Here is a 22142-nt window from a genome sequence, read left to right as displayed (position 1 = left end):
AAGGGGTAGAACTGGCTCGCACAGCTAGGGTTCTTTCACAAACAGTGTGTGTGTGTGTGTGTGTGTGTGTAGAGAGATAGAGAGTGGGTGTGGGTAAAAGCTTTTTAGAGTCAAATGTAAATATAACATCATCTGTCTGGCAGCACAGAATGACAAAGAAACCACAGTAGGCCTGCATGATTATGAATTATCAGTTTCCTTTGATATTGTAATCATTGTTATTAATTTTGATTATTAGAATTTGCATTATAATGCTTATGTGTGAGGCAATGGGTACATAAAAAAAAAAAAAAAAAAATGGTGTCCAATTTGTCCAAATGAACATTAGCCCTCTTTTGCAGCATTAACAAATAATTAAATTATGAACTATAATTTTTATAAATAAATGTTTTTAATAATTATAATTGAATTATTCAAAAAAAAAAAAGATGTATACACACTAACACACACACACACACACACAACCACACACACACACACACACACACACACACACACACACAACCACACACACACACACACACACACACATATACATATATACATACATACATATATACACATATATATATATATATATATATATATATATATATATATATATATATATATATATATATATATATATATATATATATATATATATACACATACACATATATATACACACATATACATATGTGAATGTGTGTTTTTTAAGCTATGTATTGGAAACATTATATTCAAATAAAAAAAAAATACTTTAGTTAACAGAAATGTAACATGTCTGTATCTGTTTGCAATATCTAATCACTTCAAAAAAGGTTTTAAATATAAAGGTGTAACTAGAGACTATTAAAGAATAGAACCAAATGGAAGTCAGTAAATTCCACTTTTCAAAATTAACTGTGGCAGCCATTAGTGTGTGTGTGTGTGTGTGTGTGTGTGTGTGTGTGTGTGTGTGTGTGTGTGTGTGTGTGAGAGAGAGAGAGATCAGTGTGTAAATAAAGTTAAGAGGTGAGTTGGTTACTAGGTAACGACCTCATTATAAGAGTTAAACACACATATGTGAATGAATGCACATCTACATATGCCACTTACACACTCACAATTACACATTACAGCACCTCCGCCTATAAAACATCTGACCCTCAAGTTTAAACTTTGTCTCTTGAAATGTGTGTTATACATGTATGAAGTGGACAGCTGTTTCTGAGGGACAATCCTTAATCCAACCAGCAAGTGATCCCATAATCCCACAGGATTAGGACCATGTCGGATGCCCATATGGGTAAGACGCCTGTGTGTCAGTATAAGAGCTCCTCCGTTGCATACGAGTATTTAGCATTTATGATGCCGTGACAAAATGTGACCCTGGTTTAATCAACAAAGCAGGGAACATAACCAAATTTTCAAAAAGTTAAATATAAAATGTGTGTGTGTGTGTATATATATGTCTATACATGTATAAATCTATATATATATCTCAATTCCCAAAATTTTAAATGTGAAATTTTTTGTTCATAATAATACCATACAAAAAAAAAAAAAAAAAAAAAAAAAAAAATTGACTCATGTTCCCTGTAAGAGTAATTTTTTACGTAAACTCCGACATAAAACATTGGCTTCCATGTTACAAGAGAAATGTAATTTTTTTCAATAATCAGAGATGAGCAGTTAAGGCAGTTCTGGGTTGGGTTTTCCGAGCGTGATGTTGGCAAAGTGTCTAGAAAGCTTTCTGCTGAGAAGTTGCCATGGAAACACTTTCACGGCATATTATCCGAGTCATGACCGTTCTTCCCACACGACAGCCAGTCTACAAACACCCGGAATCACTGCTGTCGGGGACAACAGGGTAAAACAGGGTAAACTCGCGCCAGCATGTGCGTAACATGACCGCTTTCACGTGGACTCGTAATAAACTCAAAAGTGCAGATCGAGTGGTTCAAGTGCGCAGTATCTGTGAAGTTTCACGGATGGTGTGTGTGTGTGTGTGTGTGTGTGTGTGTGTGGGTGAATGAACTCTTTCTCTTCGCAGGCAGATGGGGCTTCCTGCAGATCATAACTTCTCTTGTGTTTCTAAGAAACTTTTCAAAGGCGCTGAAAAATGCAGCCAAGGGCTAGGGAATGGCCAGCCTTTGTGCATATGTGGGTGTGTATGTAAGGGCGAGTGTGTGTGGCCCGTCTTTGTGATTATGAACAATCCTCCCCCTATCCCAGAATCCCCTGCTGTTCTCTGTGTGTGTGTGTGTGTGTGTTTGAACTTCTGTATGTACCCGGAGATCCTCATTTCCCATATCTTTGGGGACAATCTCAATTTTGCAGCACAAATAAAAAGAGGGATAAGGTACATAGAAGTGAGGGAACATGGGCAATGGCCGGATTCCTGGAACAGCAGAAGCTGAAAGTGCAATTGGAGCAATTCTGAACTATTATGGAGAGTTGTTGCTCAGTAACTGCATACCTGACTTGAGTACAGAAGTGGATGAGAAACATTGTGGAAATCTGGTCCGGTGTCAAGTATTTAATAGCATCTACCGCCACTGACGACACTACAGAATCATACTTTCCAACATAGACGTGCGCATTTTATGTCATGAGATCATGACACGACATGGTATTATGTTCATGGCTCAACATGTCTTTAAATGTGGTGAAGGTGAGTAAAGGAGTTTTGTTTTCAAAGGTTAACAACACGTTCAGACATATCCTTAAACGGTCACATGCACACCTACAGAGTTGATACACACCCTATTGTAGTTCCTGTGTATGTACAGGTGTGTACATGCATTTCCTCGTCCTTTATGAATTATTAGGCAACGTGAAGTAGAGGGATATACGGTTCAAAGGAATCCTTTTATTCAGCAAGGACGCACTAAAGTCATCAAATGTGACAATAAAAGTACATTTATAATGGTAAACATTGTTCTATTTCATATAATTGCTTTTTTGAAAACTTTTTATTCATCAATGAATCCTGAAAAAATATGTAAATATGATCTTTTCACACCATTGACGTCATTTTCCATCATTTATGAGACTATGGCTGCAACTGAAATCACATACTGAAATCACATAGTATATAGTAGACGAAAAAGAGTATGTGACAAAAGACAAAAGTAGTATGTTCGAATTCACTATAGTAACTATTCTGAAGTGTGCATTCGATGGACATTTTACTATCCCATGAGGCCACGGGAGAGGATTTGTGAATGACAGTGAAGAGACACAACTGACACTGGTAGGTCACATGACAATGACAGCATAACGAATATAGTACGTCCTGATTACATTCATATTACACACATTCATACTATATAAAACATACTTTTTTTAGAGGTCAAAGTTTTGGACGCAGTCTACGCTTCCCTTCCCCAAAACCATTGGGATTATTTGGCTTTCTGTGTTTTCACTGTTATACCATAGTAGACGCTATTATAGGGGGAAAAGTAAGAGCAGAAACATGCAATAAAAGTGTTGTATGTGCATGTTGAAAAAAAAAAACTCAGTATTTTGATCAAAGTGTTACTTTTTTATTAAACTTACCCACATTCAAGTGTTAAAATGCATGAAGCTAGAATAAAATGTTGTCTTTTAAGCAGAAGCTCTGTTCTTACTTTTGATTTACTGCATGGTCAGATATTCATATAACAAAATATTCTGGGGGTCAAGAAACTTTTGTGAAAATGATGCAAAATGCTGGCGGTGGCTTGTAAAGAAAGATAAAAATGCTGATTAAAACAATGATTTGGCAGTGTGGAAAGAGGAAAGTGGATGGCATTCAGATCCAGTTGTTTCACCACCACAGATTATGTTCCATGTCATTTAGTGACATCCAGTACAATAATTGCAGGGACTATCCTGCTTGAGTAACTTGGGGTTACAAGTCTTACTTAAGGTCTCGGTAATGACAGGGCATCTGTCTAACGCTCCATTTCAGAATCCGTGAGCTCTGGGTTTCCAGCCCACACCATTAACCTCCACTCAACCATCATGTGATGAGCGCGTCTGTGCATGTGCATTATAAATTAAAGTCACATTTGCTTCAGAATAAGACTCATCTGACCAGAATTCAGATCAGGCTCATCATCACGCCCATTAAAAAAACCATCAGGTTAAAGCAGGAATGTGGTTGCCGGACAAACACTCCTTCATTTTGCACAGCTTATGATAAAAATGGAGTGTGGAATGTGTTTATTTAAAGGAGTGCAAACATGCAGTGAACGTGATCATGAAAGCAGTGGACTGTTCTTTCTCAACCTTATCTCTCTCTCCAAATACAGGTCTCCAGACTAAATGGCCGCTGAAACAAAACATTCGAATCTATTTACTGAATTAAAAAAAAGCTTTAGTGGATATGTTGATCATTAGTAAAGATATTTTGTATTTGGGATCCACTATAATAGGTTTTCTTGCTTGAAAGTAAAAAAAAAACACATTATTTTTCCACATATTCTCTATTGTTGCAGCTCCTCTCTTCCCAGTCTGTCAGTAACACTCTGTTTAGTTCCGGTCTCTATGAAGCCCCTCGATCTGAAAAGCACACTGTGCTCTGATTGGTCGGCTGGATCAGTGTGTTGTGATTGGTCAAGCGCTTTGAGAGTGTTTGGGAAATGCCCCGCCCCTTACCATAACCACCAGTTTCAACTAACTCAACCAGGCCCCGCCCCCTTTATTCTGCGTATTATTTAAATTAGAAATATTGTGACAATTATTTAAATGAGTAATATTGTGACGTGTTTGTTCCCGGAAGAAAACTCAAGATTTCAGTGGAGGCTGTGATGGATTTTTTAATTAATCATAACTAACATTTACTTTTCTTGCAGGAATAAGATTCATATGCTTTTGAATCCTAAATGTTTCCAAACCCTTTGGTATAAACTCAAGACTGAGTGTGTGTTAGTGACAACAAAAATACAACAAAAAGGGGAAATTAAACTAGAGAGATATCTAAATTTATAAACTCATGATTAAAGAACAAAGTGAAGACATCAAGAAAACAGAGTTTGCTTTTACCTAGTAAAAGAAGGGTTTGCATATGAAGAACCAATCAAATTGTAGGGAAATTATGTAATGTATCATGTCATTTTCGCCATGCTCCTATTCTATAAAAACTGTTGTATTCTTTTTGCTGGTGGGATTCTCTCTGAGATTTGTCTGAGATCCTCCGGCCGTGATTAAAGCATTTTCTAAGGCATTTTCTGGAGTCTGTTTAGTTATTGCTGTGCAGCAAGTTAGGGTTAGGGGACTCAGCCGACATCGATGAGGAGACGCGCTAGAGTATAAATATTATTGAACGGGGGACGTCAGTTGTAGACGAGACCCAGATTCAGGAAAACTAACGTCGATTGGAGACGTTCAGGGACGTCGATTAGTAAACGAGACCCAGATTCAGGAAAACGAACGATGATTGGAGACGAGACCCAGATTCAGGAAAACTAACGATGATTGGAGACGTTCGGTCACGTTGATTAGTAGACGAGACCCAGATTCAGGAAAACTAACGTCGATTGTAGACGAGACCCAGATTCAGGAAAACTAACGTCGATTGTAGACGAAACCCAGATTCAGGAAAACTAACGTCGATTGGAGACGTTCAGGGACGTAGATTAGTAAACGAGACCCAGATTCAGGAAAACTAACATCAATTGGAGACGTTCGGGGACGTTGATTAGTAGACGAGACCCAGATTCAGGAAAACTAACATCGATTGTAGACGAGACCCAGATTCAGGAAAACTAACGATGATTGGAGACGTTCGGTCACATCGATTAGTAAACGAGACCCAGATTCAGGAAAACTAACGTCGACTGGAGACGTTCAGGACGTCAATTAGTAAACGAGACCCAGATTCAGGAAAAGTAACGATGATTGGAGACATTCGGGGACGTCGATTAGTAGACGAGACCCAGATTCAGCAAAACTAACGTCGATTGGAGACATTCGGGGACGTCGATTAGTAGACGAGACCCAGATTCAGGAAAACTAACGTCGATTGGAGACGTTCGGGGACGTCGATTAGTAGACGAGACCCAGATTCAGGAAAACTAACGATGATTGGAGACGTTCAGGACATCGATTAGTAGACGAGACCCAGATTCAGGAAAACTAACGTCGATTGGAGACATTCGGGGACGTCGATTAGTAGACGAGACCCAGATTCAGGAAAACTAACGTCGATTGGAGACGTTCAGGACGTCGATTAGTAGACGAGACCCAGATTCAGGAAAACTAACGTCGATTAGTAGACGTTCGGGGACGCCGATTAGTAGACGAGACCCAGGTAGACTTAAGTCAGGTACGAAAAAAATAAAAATAAAAATCTACCACAAGGTCTTTCAGGGAGTTCAGAAACAGTGACACTGATATAGAGAATAACTCCAGCTGGTGGGACTTTGCGGAGGTTTTTCATGCTTATGCAAGCATATGAAGAAGCATAATCAGTCCTCTTTAAAAACTCCCCGCTCATAAGAATCATTCACTCATGATTTGGACATCACAAAATCACTTCTCACCAGATGAACCCGATTCACCCAAAAGAACGTTTTCTGTAGTCGAAGTCTGGAGCTGCAGTGACCTCTCTCTCTCTCCCTCTCTCTCTCTCTCTCTCTAATCTAGGTTGTGTCGAGTGTCCTGCTCTGTGTACCATCCCACAAAGCTCTTTAGTAACTGTGTTTAACTCTCTCTCTGCGAGTCAGTTAGCTCTATCTCCAGCAGGTGATTCTGCTGTAATCTTTCATCCCTACACTTGTGGATTAGCAGAAGTGTAATCTGCTCTCCAGCACATCTGCCTGAGCGGACACACATCTCACTTAACTCATATCGATCAATATCACTTTCCATGCACAACATGATAAGTGAGGAGATTAGCAGGAAGGAATGGAGAGGAAAATAGATTGACTGAGGCAGCTGATTCCGGTCTCTCTCTCTCTCTCTCTCTCTCTCTCTCTCTCTCTCTCTCTCTCTCTCTCTCTCTCTCTCTCTCTCTCTCTCTCTCTCTCTCTCTCTCTCTCTCTCTCTCTCTCTCTCTCTCTCTCTCTCTCTCTCTCTCTCTCTCTCTCTCTCTCTGCACGAAATGACAGGCAGCTATTTAACACTTTTGCAGCGTGTCTTCATTGACAAATTAGCATGCATCCATTTGTTCTAGCACGAAAGTTTATCTGGGGTTATCCTGAAAATCACTGCGTGGGAAACACTGTGTGCACAGCGTGACACTCAAATGCCTCCAAACACAGCTGCTCTTATACCTGACATGTCAAAATATAGTCATAACACCAATTAGATACAAATAGTGATGATATTCTGAAAGACACTGAGATCCTTTTCCTTACGTACATTAGATGCAGACACTGCATGAGCATATGCCGTATAGACTAATGATAGACAGACAGGTTGTACAATATGTGGCTTTTTTTAAACTATCTATACTACCTTTTTTTTCCCCCCCAAAATAAATAAATACTTCAGATACTTATTCAGAAAGGACGCATAAAATGCTGTATAAATGCTGTTTCCTTTCCATTCATCAAAAAATCCTGATGCATATCACAGTTTCCATAAAACATTATGCAAAACAACTGTTTTCAACATTGATAATAATCATAAATGTTTCTTGAGCAGCAAATCATCATATTAGAGTGATTTCTGAAGGATCATGTGACACTGAAGACTGGAGTAATGATGCTGAAAATTCAGCTTTGATCACAGGAATAAATTACATTTTGAAATATATTATGTATATGTGTTAAATTGTAACAATATTTCACAATATTACTGTATTTTTGATCAAATAAATTCAGCCTTGATGAGCATAGGAGACTTGTTTCCATCTACCAATAACCATAACCACAAGTATAGACTAATAAAAGGGTTAATAGACAAAGTTATTACCAACAAACTGTATTTGTGTCAAATATCAGATCTCAGCATAAGGTTGAATATAATGTCTACACTTGCCGGTGTCTATTATGTTGTTAATATAAATACTGACTAAAAAAAAAAGAAAAAAGTAAATCTCAATTTCTGACTGGATCATTTCAAGTTAACCCTAAAAAACAAACTGTACAGTTCACTTTAATTACAGGCTTCCCTCTTTTATTTTTTTTGTGCTATAGGAATTTATTTTAATATAATTATGCTGGTCAGCGCTTTGGTCAACACTTCTTGATTTTATCAGCGCTCTATAATGAACGTTACTGACTCGTTTATTCCTCTGACAGTAAAGCGGTGATCGCTGGAGAACCGTGGTTTTGCTTCAGTCACAGTGATATCAGCGGTACTATCATTCAGGGTTTGTGTAAATGACAGTGTAGAGCTGATCTTGGCCTAAGCTCTTGACTCGAAGGCCAAAGGATGGGGGAGGTGTGAGCCTGAGCCTCGACATCACGTTTGAGTCAGAGGCCTTCAACTCCATGATATCTGTGGTGGACCTGACAGCCAGCAGATTGTTGATGATGCAGGCCGTGGCCTTCCACTGGGTCAGCCTACTGAGAGAAGATCATATGCCATTTAAAGGGACAGTTCACCCAAAAATGAAAATTCTGCCGTTTTCTCACCCTTAAAGGGGCTATATGCGTTTTTCTGAAATTTAAACTCGCGACTGACACCTGTGGCCAAAAAACAGAACTGCTCTTCCTTTCTGCTCGCTCTCGCAGCGCGCGCTCGTACATGCACACTTCACAAGTCATCTGCTGCAAGGAGGTCAACATTATGTTTACTGAGGTAAGAACAGTCAAATACATATATTGTTTGAGATAAGTGTTCTCTTATCATCCATTGCACTGCTTGCGAGTGTAGGCTACTTGCTGACTAGCGGTGGTGGCAGAGTGATCTAAAAACGTTTAACATGAACGCGCTTGACGTCACATCCGCAGACAGCGCGGGAAAAATCCGACCCGACAGAAAATAGGAAAAATAGGATACAGGCTTATAGGTGCACCCACTGTGAGCTGACAAGGTGTCAGTATGCTCATCAGGAGATGTTTGAGTCATAAATGGTAAAATAAAAAGGCTACTGTTACGTTTATTTTGGGGAAAAAGTTGCATATAGCCCCTTTAAGTTGTTCAAAACCTGTATGAATTTCTTTCTTCTGCTGAACACAAAAGATGATATTTTGAAGAATGTCGGTAACCAAACAGTTGATGCGTCCCATTGAATTCTAGGGATGCACCGATATGAATATTTTGGCAGATACGGATAACCGATAATTCTTTACATTTGAAAGCTGATAACAGATGTATTGGCTAATAAATCTAAATCCAAATTTTTCTCACCATTAAAAGCCATGTCCCAAGCACACCATTGACCCGTCGCAGGGAGTTTGATTGACAGGCGATCTAACCAATCATAATCCGCCAAATCCACCATTTTTGTTCGACAAAGCACTCAGGAGAGTTAGTAGATTAATGTCAGTGGATTAGAACTTGAAAAACGGAGTGTATTGATGTCTTTCCGCGGTTAAACAACATTCCTTCTTATGTTCTTTCATGTTTATTTAATGCTATAAATGAACTAGAAGGAAGAGATGATCGGTTCACGAGCAGCTTTAACTGAGACTCTACAGCGATCTGTCAGACACATTAAAGAGCCACAAAACGGTATTTATTGTTTAAACTTCTTTAAGAAATTACCAAATTTAAAAGTTGAGACTTTGTTTCACATCAAAAGTAACCTGGTCTGTCCTGTCTGTCAGTGTCCTCTCTGCTCCGTGATGTATATTTCACTGTGTGAGAACATGTGTGGCGTGAGAGCGGCGTGGCTTGTTGGACATAGCAACAGTAACTAAAGGGGGCGGGTCTTTGCGAACATTCTCATTATAATTTATGTAGCCGATATAACAGACGTGCGCTACACATTTTACGCAACTGTATTTTCCTTTTTGAAGGGATTTCAATCATGAAAAAAGGAAAATAATCCCCTATCGTTTGGCAATTCAAAACCATCATGGTGAACAGTGCACATGTGAAGTGACTTAACTGAAGGATCCCTATTGACTACATCGAGCAAAATCGACGTGTAACGTCATTTTGAAAAAAATCAGGCCAAAACGAAGTTCATTTGGAGTTTGAAACATCTTGCCAAAAAAACTTTCCAGGAAATGATGTAATAGGGAGGTGTGGCTCTGAGGCTCCGCCTTCTTTTATGACCAGAGGCTGTAAAGCTACAAAAAGGGCAAAAAAGCATAACACAAGTAACATATACAGTCATATGGTGGTTTTGTGTGTCAAAAAGACCAAAAAGTGCGATGTAATGGATTATTATTATGGAAATGGATTATCAAAACAGAAAAAAAATGTAGGGTGGGGACTTGGTTTTATCCATCATTTGTCGATTGGATGGAAACATCTGAATGAGAGTTTGCGGTCAACTGTAAAAAAGGGGCGGGGTTTAAGTGGACTAAATGATTGGAGAAGTCCTGCATACATCACCAGACAGAAGTCTTTCATTTCACCAACAAATTTAGTTATGACATTTGATTTAAAATTTAAAATCTTTTTTGTTTTGTCAAAACAAAGTTAAAAATTGTAAACATGCATGGATGAATTGTTCACAATAAGATCAATAACATATTTAGAAAATAGACAGGTTGATTTTTCATTTCATTTAAGTCATTAAAATTAGTGACTATTAAAAGTAATATAATTTAAATTAATAATGAAAATGATCTCCCTTGTGTTTTATGGAGAAAAGACAGCATTCAGGTTTGGAACGACACAAGGGCGAGTAAATGACAGGGTGAACTATCCATCAATCTTATCTATTAATTATGTCAATCTTCCATTACACATGTAATGGAGATGTGTGTACAATATTAATTTAATTGAAACAAAAAGACAAAACCACTTCGAGAGTTTCTTTTTATGTCTTCACCATTCATTTGTGTAATATCACAGCTCTTGTGCGGAACTGAAAGAGTGTTATTTACAGGGTCTATCTCTTAGTCATTCTCCACACTTGACAGAAGTCTGCATTTCATCCGCCGTGTGTGCATGTTTGTGTGTGTGTGTGTGTGTGTGTGCCAGCTCCCTCTTATCAAACACTCAGAGTCTGGCTGAGCAGAACACAATCACTTCAGCCAACATTCTGACATTTCATCACATTTTTTAAAACAACTTCACAATCATGTCCGTGGTACAGATTATAATGCTTGTTTTTGTCAAGAATGGATGGATGGATGAATACAAAGTAAAGCATTCTCTCTCCAGTCACAAAAACAACCTACACTGGTTATTCACTAAAGTGTGCAATAATACTCTGAATTACATCATCTTGCATTGAGAAGTCAATGAAAGCATGCGACTAAATGTCCTAAAATTAATATTCTCTGTACGCAAGCCAAGGTCACAGCTGATGGAAGCGAAGGGCTATTATTTAAAAGAATGTGCAATCTCTTTCCATACAAACGAAGAGTCCTGTATAAAAGTATCTGGTGATTTTACAATTACAAAATGAGACACTAAATGGACAATAACGACTGAATGGGCTGGACTATAATAGTCTAGATAATTGGTCAGTCTGTCAATCAAGATGAACCACGTCTGACATTCTCAGTTCACACCTTTATCATCTTTTCGTAAATACTTTATCAGAGCAACAACAAGCCTGAGTTTAGACTCGACGAGCCTCTTAACTGCACCTAATGTAGGAAGATGTTCTGGTTATTGAGTTGCAAAAACGCTGTTCATTTGCACATCAATGTGCACAAAGCTCTCAAACGACTCTCTGAGCTTCAAAAACGAGCAACTGTTGAGTGGTTAAGCTTCAGCAGAGGTTATACTGAAGGTGAGCGTGACCTTTTGTGCACGTGTTTGCGCATACAGGCTGAGAAACAAGAAACAAAGAAAATGCAAATGGATTAAACGACGCACGGTGTGAATGAAATCCTCTCAGACGGTTTACTTTATTCGTGTGCTTTTACACACATTTTTGTCTTTGGGCTGTAGGCTCGTTTTATTCTCTGCCTCTTATCTGGGAGTTTTTACTTGGCATAAATAAATCTCTTAAATAAAATGTGTGTGAATACTAAATATTTTAAAATTATGAAATCACTGTTTGGTGTCAGACCGGCTATGCATATTAGTCCGATTATATAACATGCATTCACTGGAACTAAAAACCTCTAGAGAATCATCCATTCAGATGTTATAAGTTTGATCATATGGACAAATACTTGTTTCTTCAAAAGCAACATGTTTTAATTATTTAAATAAAGTGCAAAAGTCACAAACACAGTTTGTATATACTCTGCAGTACACACACACACACACTCATCCACCAAGAGGACTGACTACTAAATAATGTAAAGTCCTTCTCTCCAGGAAATCCCCTCAGAACTATTAGATGAGCATCATTACTCCAGTCTTCAGGGTCACATGATCCTTCAGACATCATTCTTATATGCTGATTTGCTGCTCAAAAACATTTCTTATTATTATCAATGTTGAAAGACATTCAAAAGAACACCATTTATTTGAAATAGAAATCTTTTGTAACATCAATCTATACTGTCACTTCTAATCAATTCAATACATCCTTGCTGAATAAAAATGTAATTTTGTTATAATAAACGAGAGAAAAAACGGCATTCTGAACTGAACTGACTCTTAAATATTCAAGACTTAGACTCACTTATCTTGTGTTTTGGGGTTTTTCACTTGAGGTTTCTGTAACTCACAGAGACAGACACAATAAAATCATGAGCTGGGCAGCATCAGAAAGTTTTAATCCAATTGCTGTCTTTCCAACTGTTCCGCTCTCATCAGTTTTGCTCTCAAACAGTTTTTGCAATCCATTTTACTGTTTTTTTTTTATTTTTTTTTAAGCATTTTAAGCTTGTGTCGGTTAATTAACATTTGACATGAGGTCGTGCCTTCATTGGCTTCATTTATTATATTATGCCATTTTAATAGTGATGACATTTTCTGGAGTTATGGAAGGTGTCGACTGTGTGAACGTAGTCATACACATACACAGTCACATTCATCGCACCGAATGCACATCAGTCTTGCTAAGATATAGCGTGCAGCAGTTCCCACATAATTCTTCAGCGCCGCTGCTTCCGGAAGTGTTTTTTTCCCATTCATTTCTCCCATTGGGATTTTTTAAAAAGTCTTTGTTAAAGCTTTATAGGCCATAAACCAAGCTAATCAGCTACAAGGTGAATCATTAATCATCATGTTTGATTTGAAGCAAAGATATATTTGAAAATCGTATACAAAAGGTAAAGAACTACAATCCTATGAAGCATTGCGAACAGCATAATCGAATTAAAAACAAAACAATGGAAATATAACACTACTCATTTAAAATGTATATATATATATATATATATATATATATATATATATGAAGAGTTCAGATGCAAAAGCCTCTAAGTGCCATCTGAAATTTTCTTCTAGAATGATCATTTTTATAAAGCTTGTATATTTAAGTTAAGTAATTTCACTTAAATGACAATTAATAGGTAATTTGCATTGCCATTTACGTGAAATTATTCAACTTAAATATACGAGCTTGATAAAAATGATCATTCTAAAAGAAAATTTCAGATGGCACTAGAGGCTTTTGCATCTGAACTCTTCATATATGTATATATGTATATATATATAAACAAATATAGCAAATATATAAACAATATATTAAAAGTTTAGCAAAATATGCACATACAAATATTTAAGTATTTTGAGAGCACAGGGAGATCGTCTTAATTACGTCAATTGCGGTGCTTTATGGGAGAGTTAAAAAGCTATTTTGGCACGTTTTGATTGTGGCGACTCTCTGATTGGTGGAATTTTTGTACAGCATCATGGGAAATGTAGTTTTCACTACGAATTCTGCTGTTAAACACGATTATTTTAAGAAAAAAGCTCAAATAATGTGGGCTGACTCAAATACTATCAATTAAAAACCTCGTACCTCACAGTTAGGGCTGTCTTTAAAGGTTTATAAGCTATCGTTAAAAATCAATTTCCCTGTTTTCAGGGACTGTTGTAGTTGAATGGTAAAATGCTAAAGATGTTCCTCATTTGAAAGCCGCTTTGGATTAAAGGCATCTGCTAAATGCCTAAACGTAAACATATAATGCCATATATTCACAAAGCCATCTCATTAAACACATGAACATGTGCTCTCAACTGAATGAAAGCCCGCACTTACATGCAGTTCATCATCTGTCTTTATAATAAACGCAAATCTTGTTGATTAATGGCCTGCACATCGCCTCTGACAAGGGTTATCTAAATATTCCTCGTTCCTAATTAACTCCGGGCTGCTTTTATCATTGTATAGACACCGGTCTCGCCTCACCCCGCCACTGGAACCTTAACGACATACCAGAATCCCCCTGAGTGCGAGGCCACGCCCACATTCACTCGTTAACCTAATTACCCTCATGGTTCCGCTATCTCCACGGAAACACGTCACTATCCCTACCCTTTCCCCAAGCAAGAGGCCATGAGAACATCTGCAGAACAAACAAACACACAGGGAAGGAGGAGGAAAAGGAAGGACACATGCGCATAAACACGTTTTCTCCGGGCAAGGGCTGTCCTGTTTTGGCTACAATAGCCATGTTCATATTTATAGAGCGCATTGGGCAGGCATCTTAAAAAATCATTGTGGCTTTGGAACGCCTCCCACCAATGCTCTCTAATTTAGGGTCTTATTATAGCATGGCGCACACACACACACGCAATCACACATATATTTTGGACAGAAAAGCTAAGGGGGAAAAAAAACATTCAGTCAAGCTGTGGGTTTTTCTGAGGAACCCGATTGCAAACTGCCATTTGCACATATAAAACCAAACCCGTAAAACAATATTACACTACAGCCCGTTATAAAGCCATAAACGTCCTCATATCCAGCTGTAAAATATAGTTTACGTGTCTCTCTCTCTCTTCCTGTGTCTCTCAGGTATGGAGTGATTTCCCCTCCCCCATCAGACTGCTGGAGCCGCATCTTAATTAGCCAGAGAGACGGAACGAAAAAGAGCAAGCAGGGAAAGAGAAAAGGGTGAATGACAGAACGAGAGGGGCAAAGAAAAGGGAGAGACCAGAGATACGGCTGTGACGGAGATGTGCTGTTGTCATGGTGACACTGTGGAGAACAGGTAGAGGAACACAGTCTCCTGGGAAAGAGCAGCGAGCCCCGATAGTCTCCACCTTTCTGTTTCCACCTCTCTCAGCAATTCATCCCTCGCTCTGCTCTCTTTTCCTGGCTGTACGAGCTCTGATCCTAAAATGGGTTTCTACGGTACAATGTTAGAGCTTGTAATAGTAAATCACAGCTTGTTCGTCCAATTAACTCACGGATCAAGGATTGAAAGGAATATTCCAGGTGCAATAAGGGTGAATGACAGATTGAGAGGAGAGCATTTGTGGCATAATGTTAATTACCTCAAAAATAATTTGAACTCAACCCTCTTTTGCTTATATATTTGAATATTTTATATATATATATATATATATATATATATATATATATATATATATATATATATATATGAAGAGTTCAGATGCAAAAGCCTCTAAGTGCCATCTGAAATTTTCTTCTAGAATGATCATTTTTATCAAGGTTGTATATATATATATATATATATATATATATATATATATACACACACACACACATATATAATCAGTATCAGCTGATAGTGAAATAAATTGCTTTTATCTGCCGATAAAAGCAATTATTTTCACTATCAACCATTGGATTGTTTAAAAACAGCCTATTATTAGGGCCGATTATATCCTGTCAATCAAGGGGGGGGGGACGTGTTCAAACTCATTGTTTGCATCTCATCTCATGGCTATTAAAACAATGATATTTTAACGTTTATGGATCGGCACCATTCACTTACATTGTGCCTCATTGTAACTCAGCATTTTGGTAATCAACATTATAAATGAAAGCTTGAGGATTCTTCCTAACTGAATGAATGAACGACACACACACACACGACACTGATTTGCCCCAGATTTCCCCTACCTGCATCCATCATCTTCAGGTTATCGGGCAGGAGGCGTGTGACGGATGTGAGGAGGTCAGAGCGAGGTCAGTGTGATGTGGCTCATTTAGTTTATGTGAAGCAGGAGGGCTGATAAGGTGAACCTCCTCGGCTGACACCTCGAAATGAAGCGCTTTCACACCAGAACGCAGCGCCATTTGGTGGACCTGATAATGTATTTTCTTTGGCGACACTACGCTTCAGCTGGAGGCCTCGGGAAATGCGCTTATTATGTCAACATGGAATTACCACAGTGTTTGGTGCAAGACTTGTGGCTTGTGGAAATTTAGAGCAGTCAGGTGTTACCACAAGCAGTTAGACTGTCTGAGAACGAACATACACTGTCAAAATAGCATCAAATGCAAATGTATATGCAGAACTTGTTTTACAGAACTGACAAGCTTTATCAGATGCTTAGTGTAGGGAAGAAAAAGTCACATATGGGGCTGTTCGTGTTCACAGAGCGTGTTAAAAACACCGTGAGGCGCAAGGTCTAGACACGTTTTGAGAACGCCATGTTATGCGTGAGAGAAGCTGCAAAACACATGAGCACAGTGGTTAAACACGTCAGTCTAGACTCTAGGGCATGTATGTTTACATTTATGGCTGTAAGAATATATATCGCAATATAAAAATGCAACAATATGTATCGTGGATCGTGACAAACTGTATTGTGAATAGTTCACCCAAAATAAAAATTACTGTGTGAGAAAAGAATTCAAGTTTTTGAATTGACTACAAAACTATTCAAATTGTTTTTAGAGCACATAATAACCAATTGCCTAGAAATATCCAAGAGCTTTTTCAACTGAGAGAAAGCATGTACAATTTCAGAGGAATATCAATGTTTAGTAAACCATTAATTCGAACAAATAGTAAGTTTCACTGTATAACAACTCAGGATGTTATCCTGTGGAACAACAGCAATAATGATTTAAAGTTATGTAAAAAAAGAATCCTAGATGGATATGAACTGGAACAGTGATTTTCAGAGCTTTGTTGATTTTTATTTAGTTTGAATATATAATGATGCAAACAATTTAAGCAGCTAAAAATATCATTGAAGTGGGGGTAGGACAAGAAAAGTTATATTAACTTCTTCCTACCCCTTTGAACATGACTGTTATTTGGATCATCTGCTGATGATCTTTTTTGTTGATTGTTTGTTCTTATTTAGTTTTGTTGTTGTATTTTTTTAACATGTTCAATAAATAAATTTTTAAAAAAAAGTTTTCAGAGTTTTAGTGTCATTACACTACTATATTTAATGTTGAATATAATGTATAATAATGCAATGTGGGAATATTTGTGAGTCCTGATAATGCCAATGTTTTATGCTACCAGTAAAATGTGGCTTACATTATTTTAAATATATCTAGTCAGTGACAGAGTGCAAGCATATTCGTCTAAAATGAATATTTTTATCCTGGTGTCATTATTGTCCTGTGCATTGGGTTATCAGCACCAAGTCAAAGCTTATTCATTTCCACAACCAATGTAAAACCAAATTTAGTATTTTTTGTTAACCTTTTACCACTTGTCTTGGTGTATCGCAATATTATCGTATCATGAGTTCGGTATCGTGATATGTATCGAATCGTGAGGGTATCGTTACATCCATATTTGTATTGTAAAACTAATGTAGCGCAGCAGAAAGAAAAAACGGGTTTTGAGAACAGCCCCTTTTTAATATCTCAATTGTTGCTCCTAGACACAAAGTACATTTACATGCAGAATTAATACAACGTTTTTCATCTTTTCTCAACACCGAAGCCAACTATTGTCTGTATTACATGCTGAACGAAACCCATTATTGGACTAACAGACCTAGAAACCCATACTGAAGCAATTTCACTCAGACTAAAAGTGTTTAAGTGACATTTTAGAAAGACAAATGATTGCTTTAGTTTGACTGAAATGGAATGCTAATGAAGTGCATGTAAACATATTACTGAGATTAAAAGAAAGTCTTTTCTCTCACACATTTGTCTCCTGAAAAACAAATCTCATTTTACAGTTCCTAAAAAACATGTCTGTGCTCAGATTGCCAAGACACCAAAGCCTGTGATCAAAAAGTCAATATGAAGCAAGTCAAATATTGCTCATCAGATTCTTCCAAAACCCAAACGATCAGTGTTGTGCAACTGGATTTTGCTGGGGTGTGTCACAACTACCGACTGTTTTCGCTGAAATTTCCCCGCTATATACGTTGAAGGTCAGAGACCCGCCCCAAAGACCACCTCTGATCATTTCAAACGGGACGGAAGTTGACTTTCAGACTGTAGGGTCATTATCTCAGCAGGGATCTGGGTCACCACGGCTGTTAACACACACCTGCCGAGAGACACATCCACACACACTGATTCCTGCCGGCTTTACTGTGTATGTCAACGATTGTGGCTAATTTGAACACTTTTAGGAGAAACATCTTGTGGGCCAGTTCATTTTGCTCTCACGTTGTTCCAAACATGCATGACTTTCTTCCGTGGATCACAAAATTATATATTTTGGGGGGAAGAAGCCTCAGCATTTTTTGGCCATGCACTAAAAGTCAATGGGGTCCAATATTGTTTTGGACACCATTGACTTTCATTGTACGGACAAAAACATGTCTTCCAGCACATCAAAAAGTCCTAAAGGTTTGGAATGAAACAAGTGTGAGTCAATGAAGACACAATTTTCATTTTAGGCTGAATTAAACATTTTGGCTCCAATCCCACATTGGTTTATTTTCCCAAGCAATGCTAATCCTCCTCACAGGCAACACAGACTTTGAGCGTGGCATGTCCCAATCAAAACCTTAAACTTTCTAGCTTTTGTGAGTCTGTAAAGTGAGACCTCCATACAGCTGAGTGAGAAAGCCAGAAGCAGAAACTTCCTGTGTCAAATTGCTTCACACATTCCTCTCTACTCGTTTTCTCTCGTTCCCTCCTCCTCATCTCCCTCCCTCTCTATGGTTGTCTTTGTCGTCTACAGCACAAAACACCGATTCAGTGCTGAACCCAGGAGTCCAACATGATCCTTTAAAACACACGCATAAATGCAGGAGCTCTCAGGAGCAGATGCGTGTCCATTAGCTCAATTCTCAGATCTAAATTAAACTCCATCTCTGGCACACAAAGCCAGAAAGGATATGACACCACTGACCCGATCCACATGACGCATCCGTTTGAAGTGGCCACAACTCAACCAACCACGCATTATACAAAGTGTGTGGATTCATTTTGAATGGACAACATGGTTTTGAAATTAACACCCAACCCCAGCCAAATGTGGGTGTTTTTGCACAGTAAAGTGTGTGAATTTGCTCATCAGCCAGCCTAGACTTACAAGACATCTCAGTTTGACACGTGACAAGAAAGGTGATTCCTTTGACACACTTGAAGAAACACATTTGCACATATCTTGATGAACAAGCAATGCAAAAGCTGTTAAAGTTCCTGATGTCTGATTCTGCTGTGTTTGGATGTTCACCGGCCTCAGTGTGGTTACCATGAATCTTGACTGTGAACGCTCGATATTAACTGGAGTAAAGACTGCTTCAAATCTACACTGTGATTCGCTTAAAATGTGAATGCAAACAATGCAGGTTCACTTGTTTGTTGCAAACTTAAGGGGTCAGTAAAAACTGGCTTCAAAACAACAACAAAAACATGAATCAACTGATGCCTAAAGTGGACCAAAATAAAACTTTCAAGGTCATGAGTGCATAGAATGTATTTTGTTCACATATATGATGGATTACTTTTATATCTAGATTGTAAAAGTATAAATGCCTGGTAAAATTGAGCATTCATCAACTACTTGTGGGGAAAAAAACGCTTAATATGTGGCCAATCTTTACAATAATGGTCAACTATAAGACGATATTTTCTCCTCAGCTACCCAATAGTGCACTAGTCGGGTTCCGGAAGTAAACAATACCATTTATTTTCTCCATAGGGGAAACGTTTTTTTTAATTAATAACGTAAACCGTTAAAGACAGCCCAACTGTGAGCTATGAGGTTATTAATCGATGGTACTTTTGTTGAAGCCATCAGGGTGAACTCTTAAACTAATACTTGTAAAAAAAAATCCCTGAACTAAAAAATAATGGGGAAAATACTTCCGGAACCAAGGTTGCTGAAAAAGTGGACGGGCACTGTGTTGGCAATTTGGCATGGATTTGAGACCACCAGTAGCACCAGTAGTTTATCATTGTCCGTCAACTGTTTAAAATAATGGCTTTGAGCTCAACACAAGTGCTCAGTAGCATAGAAAGTCATAGGATTCGTAATAAAAACTCTAGAGAAGAACTAAGCTCTGTTCTAAGGTTTTCATCATAATGCATTTCCTCGCGCTCACTGCTTAAAGGTAAATACAAGTCTCGAGGTAGATCCTGTGTTCCGCTAGTTGTTGTTTTTCAGCCTCAAAATAAACCAATACCAAAAACAATGTGAATGAATTTGATACCCTTCTGAATTGCACCTTTTCACATTTCCAAGTTTCTCAGACGCCGAAGTCATCATAGAGACAACATTATATATATTTTTCGTGTTCCTATTTGCTCAAATAGCAAAAGAAACACTCCAAAATAGTGTTTTCACAACTTTCAAAAGAAGAAAAAATGGAGAGAGATTGATAACGGCAGTCAGAAGAGAGAAGAAATACCCTCACAGCAACGTTAACTATTTATTTTATTTTATTTTATTTTTGTCATTTGATGCAAAGGTAATATAATACAAGGTATAGTAGTGTTATAAAAAAATATATAATATAAAAACTTTGCAGGATTTACGATGGTGCTGGTCGTTAAAACCGGTTAAGATCATTGGTTAAAGCGCGTCATAACAGTCTGTGAAAAAGGTAGTTGCTCTCTCGCGCCGCGAAAACCAATGACGTCACCCCCCGCAGCCCCTCCACACCCTCCTCCTCCTCCTCCTCCTCAGGCGATCTCCGGTCAATATCACCCGACGATCGGCAACACTTCCAACACCTCCGCCGATTACCTACTTTAACCTGCTTTAACCCATTATAATGCAGCCCTGCTGTAATTACCGGGCATGTCTAGAGCCCACCGATCACTCTTGACCTCAAAGAGAACGGTACGTGTGGAGGGACCACCGACAGGCAAACATGAGGGACAAAGGGCTCGTAATTAAACCATAATTAGATGCGACGCGTTAATTATAGTTTATCATGACACGCGCGCACACACACACACACAAGCTCCACGCCAACATAATCAGACAACCGGGGAAGGAGGCTAGCGTAACGGTGCGTCTGTGACCCACAACACCAACACACACCCACCTATCCACCCACATCCAGATCAAAATGGCCAAACAAGGCAAAGGTGCTCAATGGAAACCCGCACCGTGAGTCGTGGGTCCCAGCACGGAGCTCCTCCAGCGCGCCCACCGCGCTCCCCAGGCCGCCAGAGACGCGCTGTCTGCGGTCAGCCGAGAGAATGTGGGTCGCGTCCAAGATTTGCAACACGGCTCCTGTCGCCTAATTAATGACCATACAATGCACCCTCTCTCATAACGATTACCGCAAACACGCACGAACATAATCCCGATTGTTGAGCGCGTGTGACCGGCGGTAAATCGCCCCTCTTCCTAACAATAGATCACAATAGAGTGTCATTCTTACCAGTGCAGTTTGCGCCAGCAGCAGCAGCGCGAGCGCCGTCCAGCACGGGCGCTTCATGGTGCTCCGAACACGGCAAAACACGGGGCTCTCGTCACCCCGCTCCTCGTTAAGGTACTAGGTAGGAGTAAACCTCTCGTTTTCGGTATCCAACTTCAGGGCAGTCGCTTTTGTCGGCGCATCCGTGATCGCGTACGGCACACGGTCAAATCCCCGCAAAACCACGCGAAGACCGAGGAGGAGTAGCAGCGCGCGCACGGCCTCTAGTGATCTACTCCCCTCTGACTTCAGTGGTTGAGACTGGATGGATGTGGAAGCAGGGAAGACCAGAACTCCTCTCACTCTCTCTCTCTCTCACACACACACTCCTCTTTCTCTTCTGTACGCTATGGCGTGTGTGAGAAGAGGAGGGCATTGGTTGGATTCTCCTCCTCGTGCGGTTGAGGAATGGTTATGCCCCCTGCAGCCCGTCTTCCCTCCCTGCCTCTCCTCCCCTATCAAGATGTTCATCAGACTCTGCTGCA

The 22142-nt window shown here is 39.0% G+C and overlaps 1 protein-coding gene across 1 annotated transcript in view; it reads right to left on the bottom strand.

Annotated features, from left to right (window-relative positions):
* The window catches only part of sdc3 (syndecan 3), a 31936-nt gene extending 9919 nt beyond the window's left edge, over window positions 1–22017 (bottom strand). Inside the window, exon 1 of the mRNA XM_084130337.1 lies at window positions 21622–22017. Within this exon, the coding sequence (XP_083986463.1) occupies window positions 21622–21678 (57 nt within the window). The 5' untranslated portion in view covers window positions 21679–22017. The remainder of the gene's footprint in view (window positions 1–21621) is intronic.
* Between the last annotated feature and the right edge of the window lie 125 nt (window positions 22018–22142).

The sequence above is a fragment of the Abramis brama genome (assembly GCF_963993115.1).
Source record: "Abramis brama genome assembly, chromosome: 12".
Lineage (NCBI taxonomy): Eukaryota > Metazoa > Chordata > Actinopteri > Cypriniformes > Leuciscidae > Abramis > Abramis brama.
This window is presented reverse-complemented; position numbering and strand designations above follow the sequence as displayed.